This window comes from Microcebus murinus, chromosome 3 (genome assembly GCF_040939455.1).
Source record: "Microcebus murinus isolate Inina chromosome 3, M.murinus_Inina_mat1.0, whole genome shotgun sequence".
In the NCBI taxonomy this organism is placed as follows: Eukaryota; Metazoa; Chordata; class Mammalia; order Primates; family Cheirogaleidae; genus Microcebus; species Microcebus murinus.
The window spans coordinates 86,643,048-86,664,834 of NC_134106.1; the positions used below are offsets into that span (position 1 = coordinate 86,643,048).

Consider the following 21,787-nt stretch of genomic DNA (forward strand, 5'->3'; position numbering starts at 1 on the left):
CCCCCATGGCCCTCGTGGAGCACCCAGTGTGTGGGGAGCGCTCCGGAGAGAGGGCGCATGCGTGCCGAGGTCCTGACGAGGAAGCCCGTGTGTGTGTTCGGGGCACGTTAGAGGGAAGCCAGCCTGCGCGGCCCACGCTTGGCCCCGGGAGGTGGCCGGGACCAGTCAGCGGGCAGAGCCCTGCTGTGGAGAAGCTCTGCCCCAAGGGAACAGCCTCACAGCAACGTGTCCGGAAGGCAGGTACATGAGAGTAGGAGGAGGGACTTTAGCCTCCCTACGCTGGCATTCAAGAGGTCGCTGCCTTAGGACTTCTGTGCGTGGAGGAGCCACTTGGAAACCGCCCTCAAGAAAGCGGAGCTCCAGTGAAGCCGCCGGAGAGTTCTGGCAGCAGAGATGACCTGCATGGGTCACTGAGGGTTGAGGCCATACTGGAGGGGTGGCGCCAGGACGAGGTGACGGCAGGAGGAAGAGTCCAACAGGAGGAGGAAGTGGGGCAAGGACTGGCCCTGCCCGGGCAGGGACCACAAGCCAGCGCCAGCCAGAGGGGCCTCTGCAGAAGTACAGGCCGTGCCCAGCTCCACCTGGGCAGTAGGCACCGGACAGGATGGAGGGCAGAGCCCAGCCCCAGGAGCTGTGCGGCAGGTCTGACCCCACCTGGCACTCTGCACATGGCCAGAAGATCGGAGTGTTCCCAGGCATGGACCCTCACAGGACAAGGTGAACTGCAGCAGGATTTACGCTTCAGTTATATTTCCACGAGAGCAGGCGCAAAACTTCATGGATCATTTTTATCAAGTCAAAAGCCTCCCTCGGATCCCACGGACTCTGCTGTTTCCTTTCCTTTTCTGCCTTCCTTGGCCTGGGGGGGAACCTGTGGAAGCTGCAACCCCCAGCCAGCCCCCCCAGACAGCTCCCCCAGACAGCCCTCTGTGCACTCCTCGGGCACACACACCTTCAGTGTGTTAAGTGCATCTTCACCTGACCCTTCCATGTGTAGTGTTCCCTCTGTGGCCATCAGAGAGCTCCTGAGAGTCAGCAAATGTGGAAACAGAGTCATATCGGGGTCCTCTTTAGGTCACCTGGACAGTAGCATAGAAAATGTGAACCTTTATGAGGGAGGGGTCCCCTGCTGGTGGCTTTGTTTATCCTCCCTGAAGCCCAGAGTCCCTCCTAAATGTCAGGGTTTGTCTTTTCAAACAGGAAAGAAGGAAAGGTGCAGGACCCCTACAGGAAGGCAGTGGGGGGCCTGTAAACAAAGGAAGTAAACAACCCCCCCATCCCAGGAAAGGCTCCCTTCATAGGGTCGTGGGAACAGGTAGCAGATTTCATTTCCAGGCTAAGGAATTCCTAGTCTCTACTAGAATATTCCTCATGGGGCCTCTTTTCTTCCTGCTTGAACCCTGGTGAGCACATCCTGTTTCTGTTTTCATCTGCTAGGAAGGCCCCCCTCCCCGTGTCAGGAGGGTGCTCTGGGGTGTCTGTGAGCCCCCACCCCTCAGAGCCCTGCTGCTGTGCATGAGCCCCGGAACACACTGTCCTGGATGGGGCAACATGGCACAAGATCCGCGGATGACGCTTCTCTACAATTCATCCTTGGTCCTTTGTTGAACTGAGGTCCCCACCGTCTCTCCTGGCTGGATCTGGTGGGCATGTACAATTATCTGCTCAGTTCTCTCCCTGGGTCCAAAGCCAACCTTCCCCAAATCCCAAAAACAGCAGAGCACTTGTGCAAGTGCTTACGAGTCCTTGTAAGTGCAAGGTATCCAGATACTGTGAGGTGTTTTGTAAGAGTGGCTTTTACCGCCAAGTTTGTTGTTTCCTCATCTGCAAATAAGGCTTAAGAGAAAAGTAGAAGTCAAATAATTCGTCATGGTGCAAATACTGCAAGGAAGTGTACAATCAAGAATTCTCTAACTAGACTGACTACCTTTCCTTTTAAAAGGACCTCCAATGTGTCTTCCAGCTCAGATTGGTTGGGTGAGCCAGGCAGGAAAACCAGGCCAGGTTGGATTAAAGGAGGAAGCCCAGCCTAAGACTGTCTTAGCACGTCAGTTTTACCTATGATTTCCTCTTGCTCAGAGCATCAGACTTTAGACAATGTGAAGAATAGAAAAAAAATGTGAGGTCCAAAGACCTGGCCCCTGGAATGCTGTTCCGGGGGTCCCACTTTGCCTGACTGTGCTGCCATCCTGTCTGTCCCGCGGGCAGGTGCAGTCTTCGCAGAGCTGTGGGGTATGGGCTGTGTCCCTCCCCTGCTGGGCAGCTCCCAAGTGCCAGGACTTATGGGCCAGGGAGCACCCTCCCCGCCCCAGAGTGAGCCGGGGGGAGGTGTGTAAGTCTCAATAAACTGTAGAGTCCCCCTTCTCAGCGACTCTTTTTAGGTTGGATTCATCCTAAGATGAGCTCCCGCGTGTCCCGGGCGATGCTGGCCAGCACTGCACTCCCAGGGGGCATCCGCTGACTGGGCTCATCCTCTGCCCACAGGTACCTGGCGCTCTACGCCTACAAGCCCCAGAAGAGCGACGAGCTGGAGCTGCACAAGGGCGAGATGTACCGGGTCCTCGAGAAGTGTCAGGACGGCTGGTTCAAGGGGGCGTCCCTGAGGACCGGGGTCTCTGGGGTGTTCCCTGGAAACTACGTGACGCCCGTCTCCAGGTGAGGGTGGCATCCTGGGCCAGGAGGAAGTGAGGCCTGCATTCCTCTGATGTTGTCGCCACTGCTGGAAGCCACGCTGTGGGCTGGGTCACCCGGAAACACCCAGTCCAGAAGGCTGCGAGGCCACCAGTGCTGCGTGGCTTAGCTCCCATGGGCTGAGAGTGTCCCTGAGCCAGAGATTCACCTTCCGAGCTGGGTTGCGTGGCTTTCCCTCAGTAGACACCAGCCACCCCAGGGAGAAGAACAGGGACAGGAGCAGAGGGGACAGGAAAGACACCAGAGAGTGCGGTCTCAAGTGTGCATGTGTGCTTGTGTGTGAGGACAGTGTGTGTGCACACATGTATATACAGTGTGTGTGCCATGTGCATAGACATATGTGTTCATGTGTGTATAGCATTAGCACAACATGCATACATGTATAGTATGTACATGTATGTACAGTATGAGTGCAGCATGCATGCATGTTTAGTGTGCACAGTGTTTTCATGTGTATATAGTATCTGTTTGTGAGTACATACACTAGTGAGTACAGTGTATGTGTATGCAGTGCATGTGTATCAAAGATGTGTTATATGTAAAACACACATACACATATATGCAAAGGAAAAGTAGCATGTTCTCAAAAGTTAACAATTGTCATTGAATGATAGTATTACAGGCAATTATTTTTTCTTCTGTGTGCTTTCCAGCATTTAATAAATACTTTGTTATATTACTTTTATAAAATAGAAAACATAATTTTAAAGATTCACTAAAAAGATAATGAGAATTGTGTGAGAATATTCCATTGAGGTGAGGGTCCACTGCCTGGTTGTATTCGGTTAGCCTGACTCGCAGAAGCCCCTCGTAGGCACAGTCCTGTGTTGACACTGCAGGATGTGAGGAGAAAGACAAGGAATGGCCATTGGGTTTCCATATCTTCGGAGCAAGGCAGCTATGAAAAAAAATTGAATAATGGATCGCTCTTGCACTGATTGCTGGACAGGCTCGCGCTTTCAGAGTTGTTTCAGCATGGCCTTCAGCCAGTGCCTCTGGTCAGGTGCCCAGTATAGTCGGCCCGAGGCCCAGGAGGTCTGCACGCACAAGGAGGACCCTCAGCAGGAGAAGCTCCAGAAGCAAACGCAGAGGTTTCAGGACAGCCCCGGCCTCCAGCCCAGCCTCCTGTGCGGAGTGGCTTCCTGGGGCTGAGCAGCCCATGGCTCTCCGGCTCCCTCACGGGTGTGGGTGCCTGGCCCAGCCTGCGCAGCCCCGAGGGATAGAGCCACTCTGGATTCCTCGGCTGGTGTTTACGGGCTGGCTCTTTCAGCCTGCGACTGCCCTGGGCCTGTCCTTTACGCCTCGGCCTAGAGTTGGGCTCACTCGTCACCTTATCAGATGGCCATTCCTGGAACGGGCAGGTCACTCCTGCAGGTTAGGGGTCTCCCTGCCCAGCGGGCGCCCTCCAGGAAGACGCAGCGTGAGGTGGTGGGTGTCCGTGTCCCCTAGGCTTGACCTTCTTGCCTGGGGACATCACCTGCCACAGGCCTTCTCCTGGGTGGGGAGGACAGGTTCTTCCTCACAGCAGCAGCGGTTTCTGTCCTCTGACTCTTCCCTTACTCTCACCTGCGCATGTCCTCAGACCTTCAGAAACGTAAAGCCTGCAGCCTGAGTCCAGCTTCCTCGTGTGGCACTCGGGACCCTCCACCGCCTGACTGCCGCTTGTTCCTGAGGTGCACAGGGCAGCGTCGTGACGGGGCTTTGCTCGGGCTGCCTTCCCACCTCCTCCCGCCGAGTGACGCTCCACCCACGTAGCCTTCAAGAGCTGCGTCCAAAGTCCACCTGCTGTAACATGTGCAGCCATGCCCGGCCACCCGCTCCCTGTGCCGTGGTCAGGGTGGATGACTGCGGACCACAGAGTTGTTCTGTGTGGGCTGTCCTGCTTGTTAGGGTCCCTTACAGGTGTGTGGGCCACAGTTGCCGTCTCCTGCTTTGCACCCCTGGCTCCTCGCATACCATTGGCATACACTAGGTGCACAATACACGAAATTTGAATAAATAAATGAGATCTGGTCGTTCTGATCAAAGTTCCTCTGCAAGGCCTGTCCTCCCCACTGCCAGAGACTGTGTTACGCAGGAATCTCCAGGTAACGGAACAGGAGCTCTCCGGGTGCCCGAGGCCCCTGGCTGCACCTCTGCGTGTAACCTCATCAGTGGCTCACCTTCCTTTGAGGCCTCTCCATCTGCAGCCAGGTGTGTCTTCTGAAGAAGCTCAGAGCCAGGGAGAACTGTTAAGGCCTCTCCCATCTAGCCCTGGTGACCGCACTGACTGTCCTCGCTGGTCCTCAGAGAAGGAATCATCAGGTGCCCCCGGTCGGAGTTTGGAGGCCCAGACTCCTCCCTTGGATCCACAGCTCACCACGGAACAGGAAGGCTGGGCTGTCTTTACACACAGGTGGAGAACAGCAGCTGCCCACAGCTCTGATGTCTGGACTGTCCCTCCTCTAATCCCAGCTGTTCTTCAGGAGTTGCCCCAGCCACCCAGCAGAGGAGCGGTGCCTACGCAGGGCACTGGGCAGACCCGGATCCCACAGCCGCATGCACTCAGGTCATTCTGGAACGCTCTGTAGTGCTGGTGGGCGTAGGTGGGCAGTAGTCTAATACTTAGACCAGTCTTGGCAGCTGTACGACCTCGGAGGACATTCCGAGTTCATTTACGAACGAAGTGGGGGGACCGGAGCGCGTGGCTGTTCACAGCGAAATTGTGTACTGACAGGACCCACCAAGGCCGAGCACGTCCTTACTGACCTGCTGGTGGAGCAGAGGGAGAGGATTTCTACTGTCACTAGAGGCAGATGTGCATCTGCATCTGTTGTCCTCAGACACGTCACTGGTACCTTGCAAATCCGTGACCTATAATTTGTGAGCCCACTTTATTGATCTGCCCACATGAAAGTGAGCTCAACCAGTGGGATTTAAGAATCCATGGTCTGGGCGGTTCTGCTGCCAGGGCTGCTGCCAGAGAGCATTTCAGCACAGCTCTGAGGGCTGAGGAAGACGATGCTGTCCCTGTCCCTTGGCTGGCGAGTCCTTTCCTGGGGGATCCTTCTCCCCCCCAGCTGCTGTGCGGGAGCCTGATTCGGTGTGGGGAGCCCCTACCCAGTGGAGGCCACAGGGAGGTGGTGGCACCTGGGCTGGGGGGAGGGGGGTGCGGGCAGTGCCTGTTTCTGCCACCTGTGGCCTCTGCTGGCTCATGCATTGAGATCCTGAAGGGACAGGAACAGGAATTTACTCAGCTCTCGGACAAGTGGAAGACATTCCCATCCCCCTGGAGCTGAGCCCACAGAAGCACCCAAGCCCCCAGACCCTGCTGTACCCCACACCCCGTGGAGTTAGGGCAGACACACGTAGAGGGAAGGAGGAAGCCCCATGTCCAAAGTTGCTGTGTCCCTCCTGTCTCATCTGGAAACTTGGGGGCGAGAGGGCACGGTTTCTGGTATGAAACTGCAAGCTCCAGGATGCCCCTCAAGAGGTCGCGCTCAGTGTGCCCTTTCCCAGTGGCCACAGACGCAGGTGGCAGCCGTGCCCAGAGGGAGCCAGTGTCCTTGCCGTCATTTCCCAGCCACGCGCCGGTTGCGTCAAAGCCTCCTGGGACACAACTGAGTCACTAGTTCTTTCTGGATGTGTTTGGGGACTCACAGCTGTTTGTTAGCAGGAATTAAGGTGGTAGCTCTGGGACACAAATGTTTGATTGGTTGAGATCATTCCCCTTCTCGGGGTTCTTTTGCTAGTTCTTGAATATTTCACATTGAGAGTTAGCCCCATGAGGGTTTTATAAGGGAGCCCTCCTGCCCAGTTGCAAGGATTGTCTTAGGACTTTGTCCCCTAGACTAGTAGTTGGCCTTTGTGTCTCAGAGCCAGTAGGTAAGAGCCTTTGCAGGTGGCCCATGTGGCCGCGTGGTGTGACTGCATCTGCGACCTCTCACCAGACCTGATTCTGCTTTATTTCCTAGGGTTCCTGTAGGAGGGGCTGGGCCACCCCGGAATAACGTGGTTGGAGGGTCTCCACTGGCCAAAGGGATAACCACAACCATGCACCCAGGAGGTGGGAGCCTCAGCAGCCCAGCCACTGCCACCAGGCCCGCCCTGCCCATCACCACACCCCCGGCCCACACCCAGCACCCAGCCTCGCCTCCGACGGGCAGCTGTCTGCGGCACGTGGCCCAGCCGGCGGCCAGCCAAGCACGGAGCACCATCCCGACAGGTACGTACACAGACTCGCAGGGCCTCCCCTGCCGGGACATCGACAAGGGGCTTTCTGGGACACAAGCCATGAGATCTGTGTTGGCCCAGGATCCAGCATTCCACAGCGGGGTGGGTGGTATTTGCTTATCATAACCGTGAACCTCTGCTGATCTCCAGGAAGTTTGCTTGATTTATCACATTACCCTATCCTGGCAGCTGAAATAGATTAGAGAGTTTACAAATATTTACACATTTCATTGTGGCAAGTGGACCACGTGGACTCATGAGATTAATTTTGGCGCCTTTGCATGCCTCCCCCACGAACGACTATGGCCACATGGGCCTTACGTCTGCCGGGCACTGCAGGGCTCCCAGCCAGCAGGATCTCCCAGGACGGGGCCTGGGGGAGACTTGGGTCCAGAGGTGGCTGAAAGGAATGGTGAGCATTGACCCTTCACTGTCCTGGCAGCGTCATCCATGGATAGGGTGACAGAACATATGGAAAAACCAGGTTGCCCCTGGGATAGTGTCAGATGGAAAGAAATCATGGGGTGGGCCTTAAAGGCATTAAGACGGTCAGCACATCTTGGTTGGAAACTTAGTGTCGAGCTGATAAAGAACTGCTGAAGCTTGACTCGAGGAGGCTGTGGGAGGGCCTGGCGTGCACCTTGCAACACCGTGGAGCCAGTGTCGCCGGCAGTGCCCCGAGAGTACCCCAGGGCAGGCGGAGCTAGCACAGAATGTCTGTCCCCACCCAACTCTGTCCCTTCAGAAATCATCTCTCTTCTTCTCAAAGTGAGGCTAAAAGGGTAGAAAGAACGTAAATTGTTTGGAGCAATAAAAGGTACTGTTTTTTGGACTAGGCAAGCAGCAGGTGATGGTTGGAAGTGCTCCAGAAAGCAGCCCTCGAGTGTGGAAAGGTGGTGCTTGGCACAGCGGGGGCCTGTGTCCTCCAGACCACAGCTGATGGACAGGGGGTGGGGGGATCACCCCCACACACACACTGCTTGCCCACCCACAGAGCCTTCTGCCACCAGGGAAGGTAGCCTGCACATTCCCACACGAAAGCCCCTTCAGGTTTACGTGGGGCAGGAAGAACTGCCCGGCCCTGGCGGGAAAGGCTGCGCTGAGTGTAAGCCACTTCGAGAGTTTTCTAGGCTCGTCCGCTCCAGTCTCTGTGCCTGCTGCAGAGCAAGACGCTAGCCCTATTCTCAGCTGCCTGACAGACCGACTGCCCAACTGACTGTCAGGGAAGCAGAGGCTTGTCAAGGGGCACCTGGACAAGGGGCTGGGGAGCAGGCAGGGCTCCCCATAGGGGCAGCTCCACTAGTGAGCAGCACAGTGCCACTGAGGCAGGAATGGAAGCAGGCACACACGAGGCAGAAGGAAATGAACAGAAGGGGAGAGCGTGTCTCATCACCAGCTGCAGTAACTCAGTCACAGCAGAGCACAGACACCTGCCTGAGGCCTGTGCTTGGGGCCAGACACACCTGAGCTCTAATGCCAGGGCCTCCGTTTCCCCTCTATAAGGAATGTAAATGGGGCTCCCCTTGGGGCGGCTGTGTGAGGACTGCCTAGCAGGGTGCTTAGTACGTGCTCAGTGCATTGTTGCTATTTTGATTGTTCTGTGGGAGAATAAGAATATTATTACTTGAGTACTCAATGCATGAAAATCAAAAAAGTAAATAGAAATTGTTACCAAAGGATCTAAGGGGGCAGAAATCTGTCTTAAAGGCAGTGGGTACCCAGTGAGGGATTTTAAGCAGGGGGAACAATGCTGCTCCCCCCATCACCAGGCACGGCGTGAAAGAAGGGTTATTGTGACGCAGTCTGGTAGGGCAGGAAGTCAACTCCTGGTACCTGGGAAAGGTGAGCAGCAGCAAGGGACCTGCACCCAGGTGGGCTGCAGCGCTGGCACAGAAAATGATGGGTAGTTGGCAAAATGCTTATGAACTGGGATGGGCTGAACGGAAGTGCCCAGGGGGGCCAGGGAACCAAATCCAGTGTCCAGGTTTACGGACTGGGTAGCTGGGAGAATGACAGTGGCTTCCCCTGTCCTAGAAGATTCCAGAAGGGAACTGGCTCATGGGGGAAGATGATGCACTAGGCTTAGAGATGTGGCTGTGAAAGGTGCAGTGGGTATAGTTGTCACACTGTGGCCCCTGGCCAATTCAGAGCAGCTCCCTAGTGGGGCTCATCTCCAGCGTCACGAATCCTGCCCCCCCCCATGGGGGAGATGAGGAACTGACTCTGGGTCCTGCAGCGACTGCCATGCAGAAGACAAAATCATGAGGTGCCCTGTAGATCCCTTCTGGGCTGAAGGCAGTGGTGAAACATCTAGCTTTTCAGGGGAATCAGGTGGATGTCTGGGTCCCGGTGCCTGGCATTGTGCTGGGTGCAGGGTGACTTTGGGTGCCCAGTGTCCGGCCTCAGCCTGTTTGGTGTCTGTGTCCAGCAGTAGAGGATTTAGCACCAGGAAATCCTCTTAAGTGGGCTGGGCACTGCCCTCCAAGACTGACTCTGCCATCCCAGAAATTCTGTACGTGCCTGCTCTTCTTTCATATGTATCTGTTAATATTTTGCTTAAATTAGCCAAGAATGAGTTCTGTGTTTTTGCATCCCTGGCCTATGGGGCCCTGGGGAAGAATTCGCTGTCTCTACACGACAGAGCTCTGCAGCAATACTCACTGGTGCCGGGGCCTCACCCGCAGGCCACCACCTTCTGGCCAGCCACACCTACAGTGTGGTTTAAGTTGCTATGCTGGTGTTGATTGGTAGCCTGTAGGCAGGGACACAGCCATCATAGTAGGCAAGTGATCAGGTGATCTAGAGCTGAGCTCCCCGACTGGCCAGACGTAGCCAAGATGCTGGTCTCCTTAGCCCCTGGAGCACTGGGCAGCACCCGGGGAGCTAAAGTTCCAGGCCAGGACCCTCTGGTTATAAACATCTCATACGGTGTGGCTTGTGTGCACCCCGACACAGAAAGGTTGAGCCGCCCTGCTCCCTGCAGTGCGTGTGCCCCCCACACAGTGGCCCTGAGTTATCTGCACAAAATAGCCAGTATAATGGCCTTTCCACGCCAAGCCTTGCTGGAAACAGTCCCAATTCAAAGAAGAAATGGAGCCCTGCCAGTCATTTCTCCCTCTGTGGAATAACAAGCAGCATCAAAAGAAATTGGCATGGCCAGGGCAATGCGGCATTGTGTCTCAGTCCTTGATCACCATAGTAACCGGGATGGCATGGCAAGCATTCTCTTCCATCAGTTTAATTTTGCACACAGGAAGAGTAAGGCCCAGGGTGGTTTAAAGGGCTCCCCGGGTGTGTCCCAGCCCACGTCAGTGCTGTCACAGCCAGGTTAAAGAGTGGCTCCTACTGAGCTGTATCAGTAAATTAAATGCCACTGCATTCCCGCAGCATTTTCCACTTCATTCTGCATTTAGAGAGAAAGAAAAAAACACTGTTGACAGTACAAGTAATGGATTGTTCTCTGCAGTAATTGCCCATTTCAGCAGACCCCAGCCCGGCAGTTGGGAGGCATTTCATCAATGTTCTCATCTAAGCCAAAGTCAGGCAGTTTGACAAAGGCTTAATTGCATTGGCCACAGCGTCCAATACGATTTGTTCTACTTGATTAATGTAACTCCTTTCCCAAGGGCAGAGCACCCCTGTAAAGCGCCAGTGTTCCTCACGTACTCAGGTCTGTGCTTAGCAGGGGCAGGAGCCCAGCACAGCTGTGTATTCACCAGCAAAACAAAAGCACCAAGAAAGAGCTAGATACAGACAAGGCACTCTGCTGGGGGCTGGAGACACAGAGAGGAACCAGCGGACCTCGTTTCTGCCCCAGTTCGAGAGAAAGGCAAGAAAACAGAGTTCTGCAATAGATGGAAAGCACTGCAGAGCAGGCTCAGGTAGGGCATCGAGAGAGTGTGGAGGAGAGAGAATTGGTTCAGCCTGGGGAGGAAGGTAGGAGAAGGGTGGGGAAAAGTTGTGTGGAAGTTTTCAGGAGGAGGTGGTAGTGCCTGGGATCTTAAAGATCAAGCAGACAGAGTAGAAAGGGAGCTCTGGGCAGAAGAACTAGCAAGGGCAAAGCCCTGGTGACGAAAAAGACCAAGTCCTTATTTTGAATAACTTTATTTAGTTGAAATAAAGAAACAAAAGTGTGGAAGGAAGTGTCCAGTGTGTTGATGACAGTTCTCTGTGAGGCCTTTACCTTGAATCTGAAGGATGGGTGGAACTCAGCATGCTGTGGCAGGTGGGTGAGGGGAGCGAGGGGGCGGGGCTGAGCGTGCAGAGGCTGGTGCCTGTGGACTCTGAGTAAGGTCGGGGAAGGGGGTCACAAAGGAGGGTGGTGGCGAAGGTGGAAGGTCAGCCGGGGCCGACTGTGAAGGCTCTTTTAGACCATGTCAGGGGATTTAGGTTTTTATCCTAAGGGCACTGGGGTATATTAAAGGCTTTTAAATAATAGATATAGTCGTGTTTTTGCGCTTAAGAGATGGAGCTAGACTTCTGTTTATGGCCAAGCTGAAGCAATGAGGACAGGCATTACCCTCCCACCTGAAACAAATATAAAACAGACAAGTGTGTAAAACAACAGTTTTCAAGGCAGTAGACATTAGACAGCCAAGGACTGTGATCCATGGGAGAAGCTGCAGGGTGGGGAGCCGAGGGGAGCCCAGCAGGCCCCTTGCAGTGAGGACAGGGAGATGAGGGTCTGTGTGACAGAGAGGGCTGGAGCTTCCAAGGCAGGGACCCAGAGGAGAGCTGCACAGAGAAGGGCGCAGAGCGCTCCCCTGGAATATTCAGCTGAGAACTAATCAGCATGTGAAGGAACGTGAGAAAATTACCAAAAGCCAGGAAAAGAACTAAAGAAAGGATTAGCACTAACAGAGCCCAGAATACACACAGGCTGGAAATAGTGCCTGTTCCCACCAGCCAGACTGGAAAAATTTCAAAATTCACAGGGCATTGAGTAGGCTACACAGAAGGACCTTGCCTCAATAGTGGGGAATGTTATCTGTGGGCTGTTCCAGTTTCACCTAATGAATCCCAAAAGCAAAACTCACAGGGTCAAACTATTTCCAGTTAATTTAACTTTGTCCCAAAGTTTAAGAATATTGTAGGAATATAAAAATATCCAGCTCTTGAAAACATAAAAGTTACAGTATCTGATATCCAATGAAAAAATTACTAGGCATGCAAAAGAGCAGGAAACTATGACCCACAATTAAGAGATAAATCAATCAATTGAAACTGACCCAAAACTGATATAGGTGTTAGAATTAGCAGCCAAAGTCTTTAAAACAGATACTGCATTCCATATATTCAGAAAGTTGAAGAGAGATTTAAAAAATATTAAAAAGACCCAAATCAAACTTCTAAAAATAAAAACCACAGTGTATGAGATCAAGAATATACTAGATTGAATTAATAGCAGATTAAACATTGCTAAAGAAAAAAATATTAGTGAATTTAAAGATATAGCAATAGAAACTATGAAAAATAAAACAGAGAGATAAAAGAGAATTTTGAAAAATGAACAGAGCATTAGTGAGCAATGGGACAAGTTAAAGTGGCCCAATATTTGTATAATTGGGGCTCCCAATGTAGAGGAGAAAGAGGTAGGACAGAACGATTTGAAGAAATACTATTTGAAGAAATAATGACCAAAATTATTCTAAATTTGATGAAAACTACAGACACATAAACCAAAGACAGTTGGTGAACCCCAAGTGCAAGAAACATGAATAAAACTACACCAAGGCAAATTATAATCAAATTGTTGAAAATCTATGACAAAGAAAATCTTTAAAGCAGCCAGAGATAAAAGTAGAAAAAAGAGAAGTATGACAATAGGTTTTTTGTCAAGAACATTTCAGGTGAGAAGACAAGTGGCCTAACTGAATGAAGTTACTGGAAGACATAAATCTGTCAGGCTAGGATTCTATAGCCAGCAAACATATCTTTCAAAGGAAAGCAAAATAAAGAATTATTTAGACATAGTCAAGCTAAAAGACTTTGTCACTAATAAATCCACCCTATGAGAAATGTAAAACAAAATTCTTTAGGAAGAAGGAAATTTATACCAGATGGAAATACAGATCTATATGAAGAAATGAAGAGCACTAGAAATGGTAACTACACAGATAAAGATATAATATTTTTATTGTTTAAATATCTATAAAATATAAATGACTAAATAAAAACCAGAACAATGCAGCTAGGGATTTAAAACTTATGTAAAAGTAGAAGGTATAGTAATAAAAGCACAAAAGTTGAGAGGGAGAAATGGAAATTCTGTATACTATTGTAAGACCCTTACACTACATGTGAAGACTCTTGCACTATACTATAAAATCACTTGTAACTAGATTGTAATAAATTAAAGATGTCAAGCAATCACTAAATATGAAAACAAAGAGTTACAGCAAAAAATCTATCAGGAGATAAAATGGAATTATTTTAAAAATTCAGTTGATCCAAAAGAAAGTGTAAAAAAGAGGGTAAAGAGAACAAGAGAAAGAAAACTCTTCAAAGAGAAAACATGTAATAGGATGATAGATTTAAACCTCATCATATAAATAATCACACTAAGTGTAAATGGTCTAAATAACCCCAAATAATGCCAGAGATTGTCAGATATTATTAAAAACAAACAAAAAAAACCCAGTTGTATGCTGTGAACAAGACACATAATTTAATATTTTAAAGACAAAAATGGGTTAAAAGTAAAAGGATGGAACAAGATATACACATTCTTATTATTCACAGTAGTATGTTCTATAAAGTTACCATGAAAACTGAATTAGTGAATACTGAACTATTGTTCCTAGGTGAAATTGTGTGTGTGTGTGTGTGTGTGTGTGTGTGTGTGTGTGTGTGTGTGTGTAGACATATCTCACATAAATTATAATCTCATCCTAGTGGATTCTATTTATTTAATTTTACTAAAGGGAAAAAAACGAGGTTGAGAAGTGTTAAGTAACTGACCTGTGGCTGCCCTACTAACAGGTGCCAGAGGTGGTATTCAATCCTTTCCAACTGGCCCCAGAGCCAGAGCTCCTTGCGCTGCACTGCACTGCCCCCTACTGGCTCCACCCTCCTGTCATCTTTGTGCAAGGCTGAAACAGAAAGGATGAGGTCTTGTCCAACCTCAGTTGAGAATATGGGTGTCAGGTGACTCAAATTTGTTGCCAGTCTGCAAATGTCTGAAAATAACTGAAAGCCCCACAGGTATCAATTTGGGGATTACAAATTAATTTCTCAGCAGGAGAATTTGCAAAAATACTGAATCTGCCAATAATGAGGATCAATGCACCATGCTAATATTCTGCAAAAGAAAGCTGGAGTAGTTATCTTAATATCAGACAGAATAGAATTTATAACAAAGGATATTATTAGGCATAAAAATTCAGTTTCATAATTATAAAGGGGTCAGTTCATTAAGAGGACATAACAATTCTAAATATTTATGCACTGAATTACAGAACTGCAAAATACATAAGCAATTACAGGCAGAGCTGCAAAGAGAAATAGACAAATCTATAATTATAGTCAGAGATATCAATATTTCTGTTAATAACTGATAGAACAAGAAGACAGAAAATTGGCAAAAATATAGACTATTAGAACACTATAACCACCTTGACTTAGTTGACATTTGTGCAACATTCTACCCAACAACAGAAAAACACACATTCTTTTCAAGTGCACACAGAACATTTACCAAAATAGCCCACATTCTGGGCCATAATATTTGTCTCAGTACATTTAAAAGGATTCAAGTCCCACAAACTATATTACCTGACCACAGTGGAGTTGAATTAGAAATCAATAACACAACTAATAACAAATATTTGATCCCCTCAAATATTTGAAAACTAAATAACATACTTCAAAATAACCCATAGATCAAATCGAAAGGGATGTCAGAAAGCGTTTTTGAGCAGAATCAAATGGAAACACAGCATACCAAAATTTGCGGGATGCCACTGAAAATAGTACCTAAGGAGTTTACAGGACTGAACACCTGTATTAGGTACCAAATCAATGTCCTCAGCTTTCACCATAAGAAACTAGAATAAAAAGAGCAAAGGGACCACAACAGAAGTGGGAAAAGATCAGAGCAGAAATCAATGACTTAGAAAACTAATAGAGAAAATCAGTGAGACCAAAAGGTGGCTCTTGGAGAAGATCAATAATAAAATTGATAAACCCCTGGCTAGAGAGTAAAGAAAAAAGAAAAACTATACAAATTATCAATATCAGGAATAATAGAAGTGACATCATTCAGATTCTACAAGATAATAAGGGATTACTTTTTAAATCTTTATGCCAATAAATTCAACCAATTAGATGAAATGGACAAATTCCTTAAAGATACAAATTAACGGACTTCCCAAGAAGAAATAAATAACCTGAACAGGCCTGTATCTATTAAAGAAATTGAATTAGTAGTTAAAAACCTTCTACAAAAAAAGACTCCAGGCCCACGTGACTTCGTTGGTGAATTATACCAAATAGTTAAGGAAGAAATGCTAACAATTCTATGGAAACTCTTCCAGAAACTTGAAAAGAAGGGAGAAAACTTCCTATCTCTTTCTATAAGGCCAGCATGACCCTAATACCAAAACCAGACAAAGACATTACAAGAAAATAAAACTACAGACTAATATCCCTCATAAACATATATGCAAAACTTCTAAACAAAATTTTAGCAAATCAAACACAGCAATAAATAAAAAGGATAGTACATCATGTCAAAGAGGGTTTATTCCAGGAAAGCAAGGTTGAATTAACATTTGACAATCAATGTAATTTACCCTATTAACAAATAAAAAATAAAAATATTATTTCAATAGGTGCAGAAAAAAAGATTTGGTAAAATTCAACATCCATTCCTGATTATTTTTTTTAAAAAAAAAGCTTCTCAGAAAATGAGGAATAAAAGTGAACTTCCTAAACCTAATAAAGGACTTCTATACAAACCCACAACCAACATCATGCTTAACAGTTACAGGCTACAAGATCAATATACAAAAATCAATTGTGTTTCTATATACTATCAATGAATAGTTGGAAACTGACATTTTTAAAAACTATACCAAATTTAGTAACATCAAAAAGTAGAAGTTACTTAGGGATAAATCCGAGAAAAGTTGGGGAAGACCTATACTGAAAAATGTAAAACACTGATAAGAGAAATCTAAAAAGACCTAAATAAGTAGACAGATATATTTTGTGGGTGAGAAGACTTAACATTGTTAAGATGTTTATTCTCCAAAAATTGACCCATAGATTTAATGGAATACCAATTGAGATCCCGCCCAACTTTTTTGTAGAAAATGACAGTCTGGTTGTCAAATTCATATACACATGGAAAGGACCTAGAATAGCCAAAAATAATCTTGAAAAAGAACAACAAAGGCTAATACTGATTTCAAGACCTTATGTACAGCTACAGTAATCGAATCAGTGTGATATTGCTGTAAAGAGAGACTAATTGATCAGTGGACACTTTTTCTCGAGACAGAAAGCTGTCCATTAAATTTGGTAACATGAAATCATAATTAATCTTGTCCAGATAATGTTTGATAGAATGATGGGGCTAGAAGCTGTGTTTCAATAGACTGAGAAGTCAACGATGGACTCTTAGAGAGTATGGAGGAGAGGGTAGTTGTAGAAACCCCTACTCTCTTCTAAACACAGTGAAGTTGGTTTGTCTTTAATATTTTAAAAAGTCTATGAGTCTAAACAAAATGAAACACACCATAGCAAGTTTGGGGGGGAAGCACTGGCCTATCGGGCTCTGGGATGACGAGTAGGCAGTGTTGACTGACTTTCATCTCCTGCAGGAGAATACAGACAGGAAGCCCCTGTTGTAACAGGGGCCTGTCATATGAGATGCGCCAGTTCTAACAGCTACAGCCTCTTCCCGGGGATGGTCCATGCAGTACTGAGCTGCTATGTCAGGTGTAGGGGTGAGAGAGAGCCCCAGCCCTGGGCTCTGGCCTGAGGACTTAGCTCAGCACCCTCCCTGCAGGACCAGAGCCCCAGCCAGCCACTCACACTCAGTTCTGAGGGAGGGTCCCAGACACCAAGCAGAACTAACAACAGAACTTCCAGACTTTGTATACTCTCTGTGTAGAGGGGTGGACAAAGACTCAAGTTCAAGGTGAACTGGCACACTAAGATTTCAAAGCACAGGAGGGAGCCTGAAATACACAAGATAGCCAATAACCTCGAGAAGTGGGAGGGAAATAAGGGAGAAATCTGAAAGCATCTGAAATCAGTATTTTTAAGATCTTCTAAGAGGAAAAAGAAGGAATAACACACAAAAAAGAAAGAAAAAATAGGAAGTTATTAAAAAAAAACAGGTAGATGGCTGTGAATCAGAAACAACTGGATATGAAAAAGAACCAATTTGAAATTTTGGAAAGGAATACTATATTTATTTAAATGCAAAACTGCTACAGGTGTCATAAACTCTAGGCTGGATGCAGTTGAAGATGGAATTTGTGAAATTGGAAAGCTGTGCAAAGGAATTTATCCAAAGCACAGAGCAGAGATGAAAAAGACGAAAGAGAAGTATAAACATGAAGACAGATTGAAGAGCTCCAAACTACTTCTAACAGGACTGTCAGAAATAGACAATAGAAGGGATGAGAGAGAGAAAATATTCAAAGGAATAATCCCTGAGAATTTTCCAGAATTGAGGAAGGGCTCAAGTCCTCACACAGAAAGCACAGAGTGCTGAGTAGGACAAAGAACCATAAATCCAAATCTAAACATGCGGTACCTAAATTTCACACATCGAAGGATAGGGAAAATACTGTAAAAGCTGCCAGAGAGCAAATGCAGATTGCTTGCAAAGAAGTGAATAAAAACATAAGAAAGAGCAGGTATAGACACAATTTCTAAAATATTAGGTACAAAGACAAGCGGGGAAAGGAGGCACTGGCTAAAAGAATACAAAATATAGAAGGGTTCTTTCTTAAATGGGAGATTGAACGTGGTTGCTAAATTATGGGGGAAGGGTTGATAGAGGGGCTGAATACAGGAGAGAAGGGATGAGCCTGAGAAAGGATAAATAATGCGGATGAAGGGCTGACCTGGTGGGACCTGGGGTCCTTGGGAGGGATGAGGGTGAGTTGAGAGGGAGGCTGGCCTGAAGTTGTGGGGGGTGTTACCAGTGTTCCCTGACATGCTAAGTGATACCCCTGAAAATAAGGAAAGGACAAAGCTGATGATAAAGTAGGTCATTCATTCATTCAACTACTATTTTTTTATAAAAAGCAACTACCGGATGCCCAGGACAGGATTCTAGGTACTGGGGACATAGCCGTGAACTCAGTGAGGATGAATAGGGCACAAGGGACAGCAGAGTTGTTCAAAGAGGGAGTTGGAGACCATAGAGGAGTATTCTCCCCAACAGCCTTCATCTGCGGTCTACTCTTCAGAGAAAGCACGGGCTACTTTGGCACGGCTACGAGCAGGCTCACTGGTGGGATGGAAGTCTAGGCCGGTGCAGGACTGGGGACACAGAGAGGGTGGAATCTAGGGTGAATCCCTCTGAAGATCAGTGCGTTCTCCAGCCAGCCAACATGATGAGCCATGCCTCACTGTCTCACGGGGCACTTTTTTCCCTTCGGTGGTTCAATTCTGTGAAATCTGCAGTGATGCTTTTGCTGGGCTTCCCTTTTCTCAAAAATTCACTCGTTCATTCAAAAAATGCCTGGAGCACCTTTTTCATGCCAGGCACCGTTCCAACATCCCCACCCTGTGGAGCTTCCATAGCAGTGGGGGAGACAGATGAGGAACCGTCAGCCTCTAGTAAACGAGTCAACCGCACAGAGGACTGAGAGGGGCCGCGTGCCTGGGGGGCAGACCGCAGAGGGGCAGCTGCGTGGGGGGCCTGTCTGGGGAGCGGGGCCCTCTAGAAGGTGGTCTGAGCTGATTCAGGCAGCTGAGTCGAGGAGAGTACTAGGAGGTGAGTTTAGAGAGATGGCATGGCCAGGGGCTTAGAACTTTCTGGAACACCCTCTTCCTTTGCACCCTGTGTAGCAAGGCCACATGGCAGCCACATAGTGGAGCAAGGCTGGGCAGAGCCCTCAGCGGGAGTCCTGGTAGCCCTGCTGGGTGAGGACTCCCCTTCTAGGGGCCAGTGGGCTGAGGTGCAGGGGCGTTCAGACTGCAGGAAGGGGAATCAATCACCCCAGGAGCAGCCTGCAAGTCAGGGTCCCCCGGTGATTAAACTCCATCGATCTGCGAAACTGCCAGACCTGCTCTTCCTTGTAAACGTGGAGCCATGTTGGGGGAGGCCTCGAATGTTCTAGGTTTCCAACCCATCTGAAACCCCAAATATTTAAGCTCAAAAAATGTAAATCAGACTTTCTGTATTTCACCTCGTGAAAACAGCAGGCCATCCCAAGTCGCAGAGAATGGTCGCATAATTAGATCTTGCAAGCTGTCCCCACGTGGCTCTGTCAGAAGGAAGGGGCTGGCTCCCAGATGGAGGCTGTGTGTGTCACGCAGAGCTACTTCACAGGGCCTCGAGACGCCATTAGGATTCACAAGTGCCATTGGTATTCGAGGATAGTTGGGGGCTGAGAAGACTATTTTTATTGTGTGCATATTTTTCATGTTCTAAAGCCATGCATGCTACCAGTTCTAATAGTAGAAAATAATTACACTGTGACATAATTTTTCTCTGACATAACAATGCAAAAACGACTGGATCTGAGTGGCTTGGCACAGGTTGGGACCCTGGTTGTAAAGTGATGGCTGAGGCCTGGCCTGGGTCTCTGCTTGCATCCGACCAGCCCGGGCCGTGAGCCACCATTCCCTGGAGACTGTCATTCTCTCTCCTCATGTGTTTGTATTTATTAAGGAGACGGTTCTTTGAAATTACTAACGCACATAGTAGCAAGATTAATTTTGATACGGTGCTGTGTTTGGAGGGAACTTTATCTTTTCAAATGGGAGATATTTGCAAATATTATGCCTCTGATCCCTAATATCTGTAAGAAGCATTTTTCTGGCAGCCAGGAGTGGGTTCACAGTCCTGAGGTGCCTATTTTATAAATTCAGGGGCTTGATGCTTTGCCTGCAGGCCAGGCGCAGGTGAGGCAGCTCAGGCTGCCACCAGGAGAATTTCCCCAGCCAAAGCAGTCTCCCACACTCCCCACCCCAACTCAGCACGGGCCTGGACCCAGAATGGAAACCAGGCATTGGGCTGGGCTGGTTCTGGGGTCAAGATTAGCCAGAGTCCAGCATGAGCAGCTTCTGTGCAGTGGTGCTTGACGATTCGGGGCATCTCCAGACTTCTGGTTGCTTTCACAGGCTTTACTATTATAAGCATTTTAACCAGGGTGTTTTTAAAATTTTTCTGAGTGCATCGGTTCATCATGGCAGAGAAAACCAGTTGGGAGATTTCACAGGACACTGGGAACATGCCCACACTCACAGCAACCTTAGCAAAGCCGTCTTCGTTCCTCCCAAGAGAAGGGCTGTTTTGGGGGGAGGTGGCAGGACCCCGTGATCCCACGGGCTTTGGAAAGAGGGGGATGCAATTTCACGCCTGAGAAGATCTGGGGTGCAGTTGCTGGGCAGGCCACACTCTGACCTTTCAACCCGCTCTCTCCAACCCTAGCTGCCCACTCCTCGGCCCAGGCTCAGGAGCGGCCAACCGCCACCGTGTCTCCCCTGCGCACTCAGAACTCTCCATCCCGCCTGCCCGCCACCAGCCTCAGGCCCCACGCTGGGGCGTCCCCGCAACACAGCCACCAGCCCCCAGTGCAGACGTGCCTGCGGCCAGCCATCCCCCTCACGTCGGCAGCATCGGCCATCACGCCTCCCAACGTCAGCGCTGCCAACCTCAACGGGGAGGCCGGAGGGGGGCCCGTCGGGGGGCCGTCCACATCCAGCCCCACCAATGCGGGGTGCAAGCTGGACGAGAAGAAGAATGAGAAGGTAAGTGGCCTGTCCTCGGGCCCTAGTCCAGCAGGTTATCATAACTCTTGGGCACAAGGTGACAATGGCGTTTTGTACAACTGAGGCCTGAGTATGAGCACCAAGTTCTCGCCCTGAGATGCATCAGGCACACGGCAGAGAGGGAGGCCAAACCGTCAGAGCAGCTACAGTTTTCATGCAAATCAGCAAAGGACGTCCCCTCCTCAAGATGCCTTAGTTCCATCTGTTGTAAAATCATTGTAATACACTCATTGTGTTAGGAAAAGATACTTACTGCCATGTGCCGGCATATTGTAATAATAAATATACAAATCTACATGTGTGCAGTGTGAACAGCACCTCTTCCCTTCAATATGCCATCCTTGTGCAGTCCACAACCTGTTTAACCATATGGGACGGGCCTGTTTCCTAAGGAAAAATGAGAAAGAATAGGAGAATGCCAACCTGATAGTTGGTGTGGACAGCATTTTGGGCTATTCTCTTAGCTGTGAAGGAAGTCGGGCCGACTTCATAAAAGAAAATCTGAGTCTAATGAGCTTGCCCCACTTGCTACTCAGCTAGACATGGGATTAGCCAGGATTAGAATCCAGATTTCTAAATTGTTGATGAGATATTTTCCTTTTTTTTTTTTTAACAATTATGGAAGCCCATATGAAATACAGTGAGCAACTCTCCAGGACATAAGGCCCACGTGCTGCCGGGGCTGCGTCGCCAGGGTATCTCAGCTGCAGTCGGGCAGGGTCCACTCTGTCTATTAGCCTTGCTGCATGGACAGTTTAGTGTCGCTCTCCCTCGGCTTGACCACGTTCTGTGGGTCCTTTGACGCCTTCCCATGTAAAGTCCGTCTTTGGATTAGGGTGTATTAGCCAGTGCTTGGATGAGCGCCCTTGACACTTAGACAGTAGGTTCGTGGCAAGGACAGCGTCTCCTCCCTTTCCCTTGG

General features: G+C 48.7%; 1 protein-coding gene across 2 annotated transcripts in view; it reads left to right on the top strand.

Annotated features, from left to right (window-relative positions):
• The window catches only part of SH3RF3 (SH3 domain containing ring finger 3), a 315,735-nt gene that overhangs the window by 246,975 nt on the left and 46,973 nt on the right, over positions 1–21,787 (top strand). The window contains exons 6-8 of one of the 2 annotated variants that reach the window (XM_012737611.3): positions 2,485–2,655; positions 6,645–6,895; positions 20,525–20,844. In XM_012737611.3, coding sequence (XP_012593065.2) covers positions 2,485–2,655; positions 6,645–6,895; positions 20,525–20,844 — 742 coding nt within the window. The remainder of the gene's footprint in view (positions 1–2,484; positions 2,656–6,644; positions 6,896–20,524; positions 20,845–21,787) is intronic. The other variant, XM_076001083.1, reaches the window with a different exon arrangement.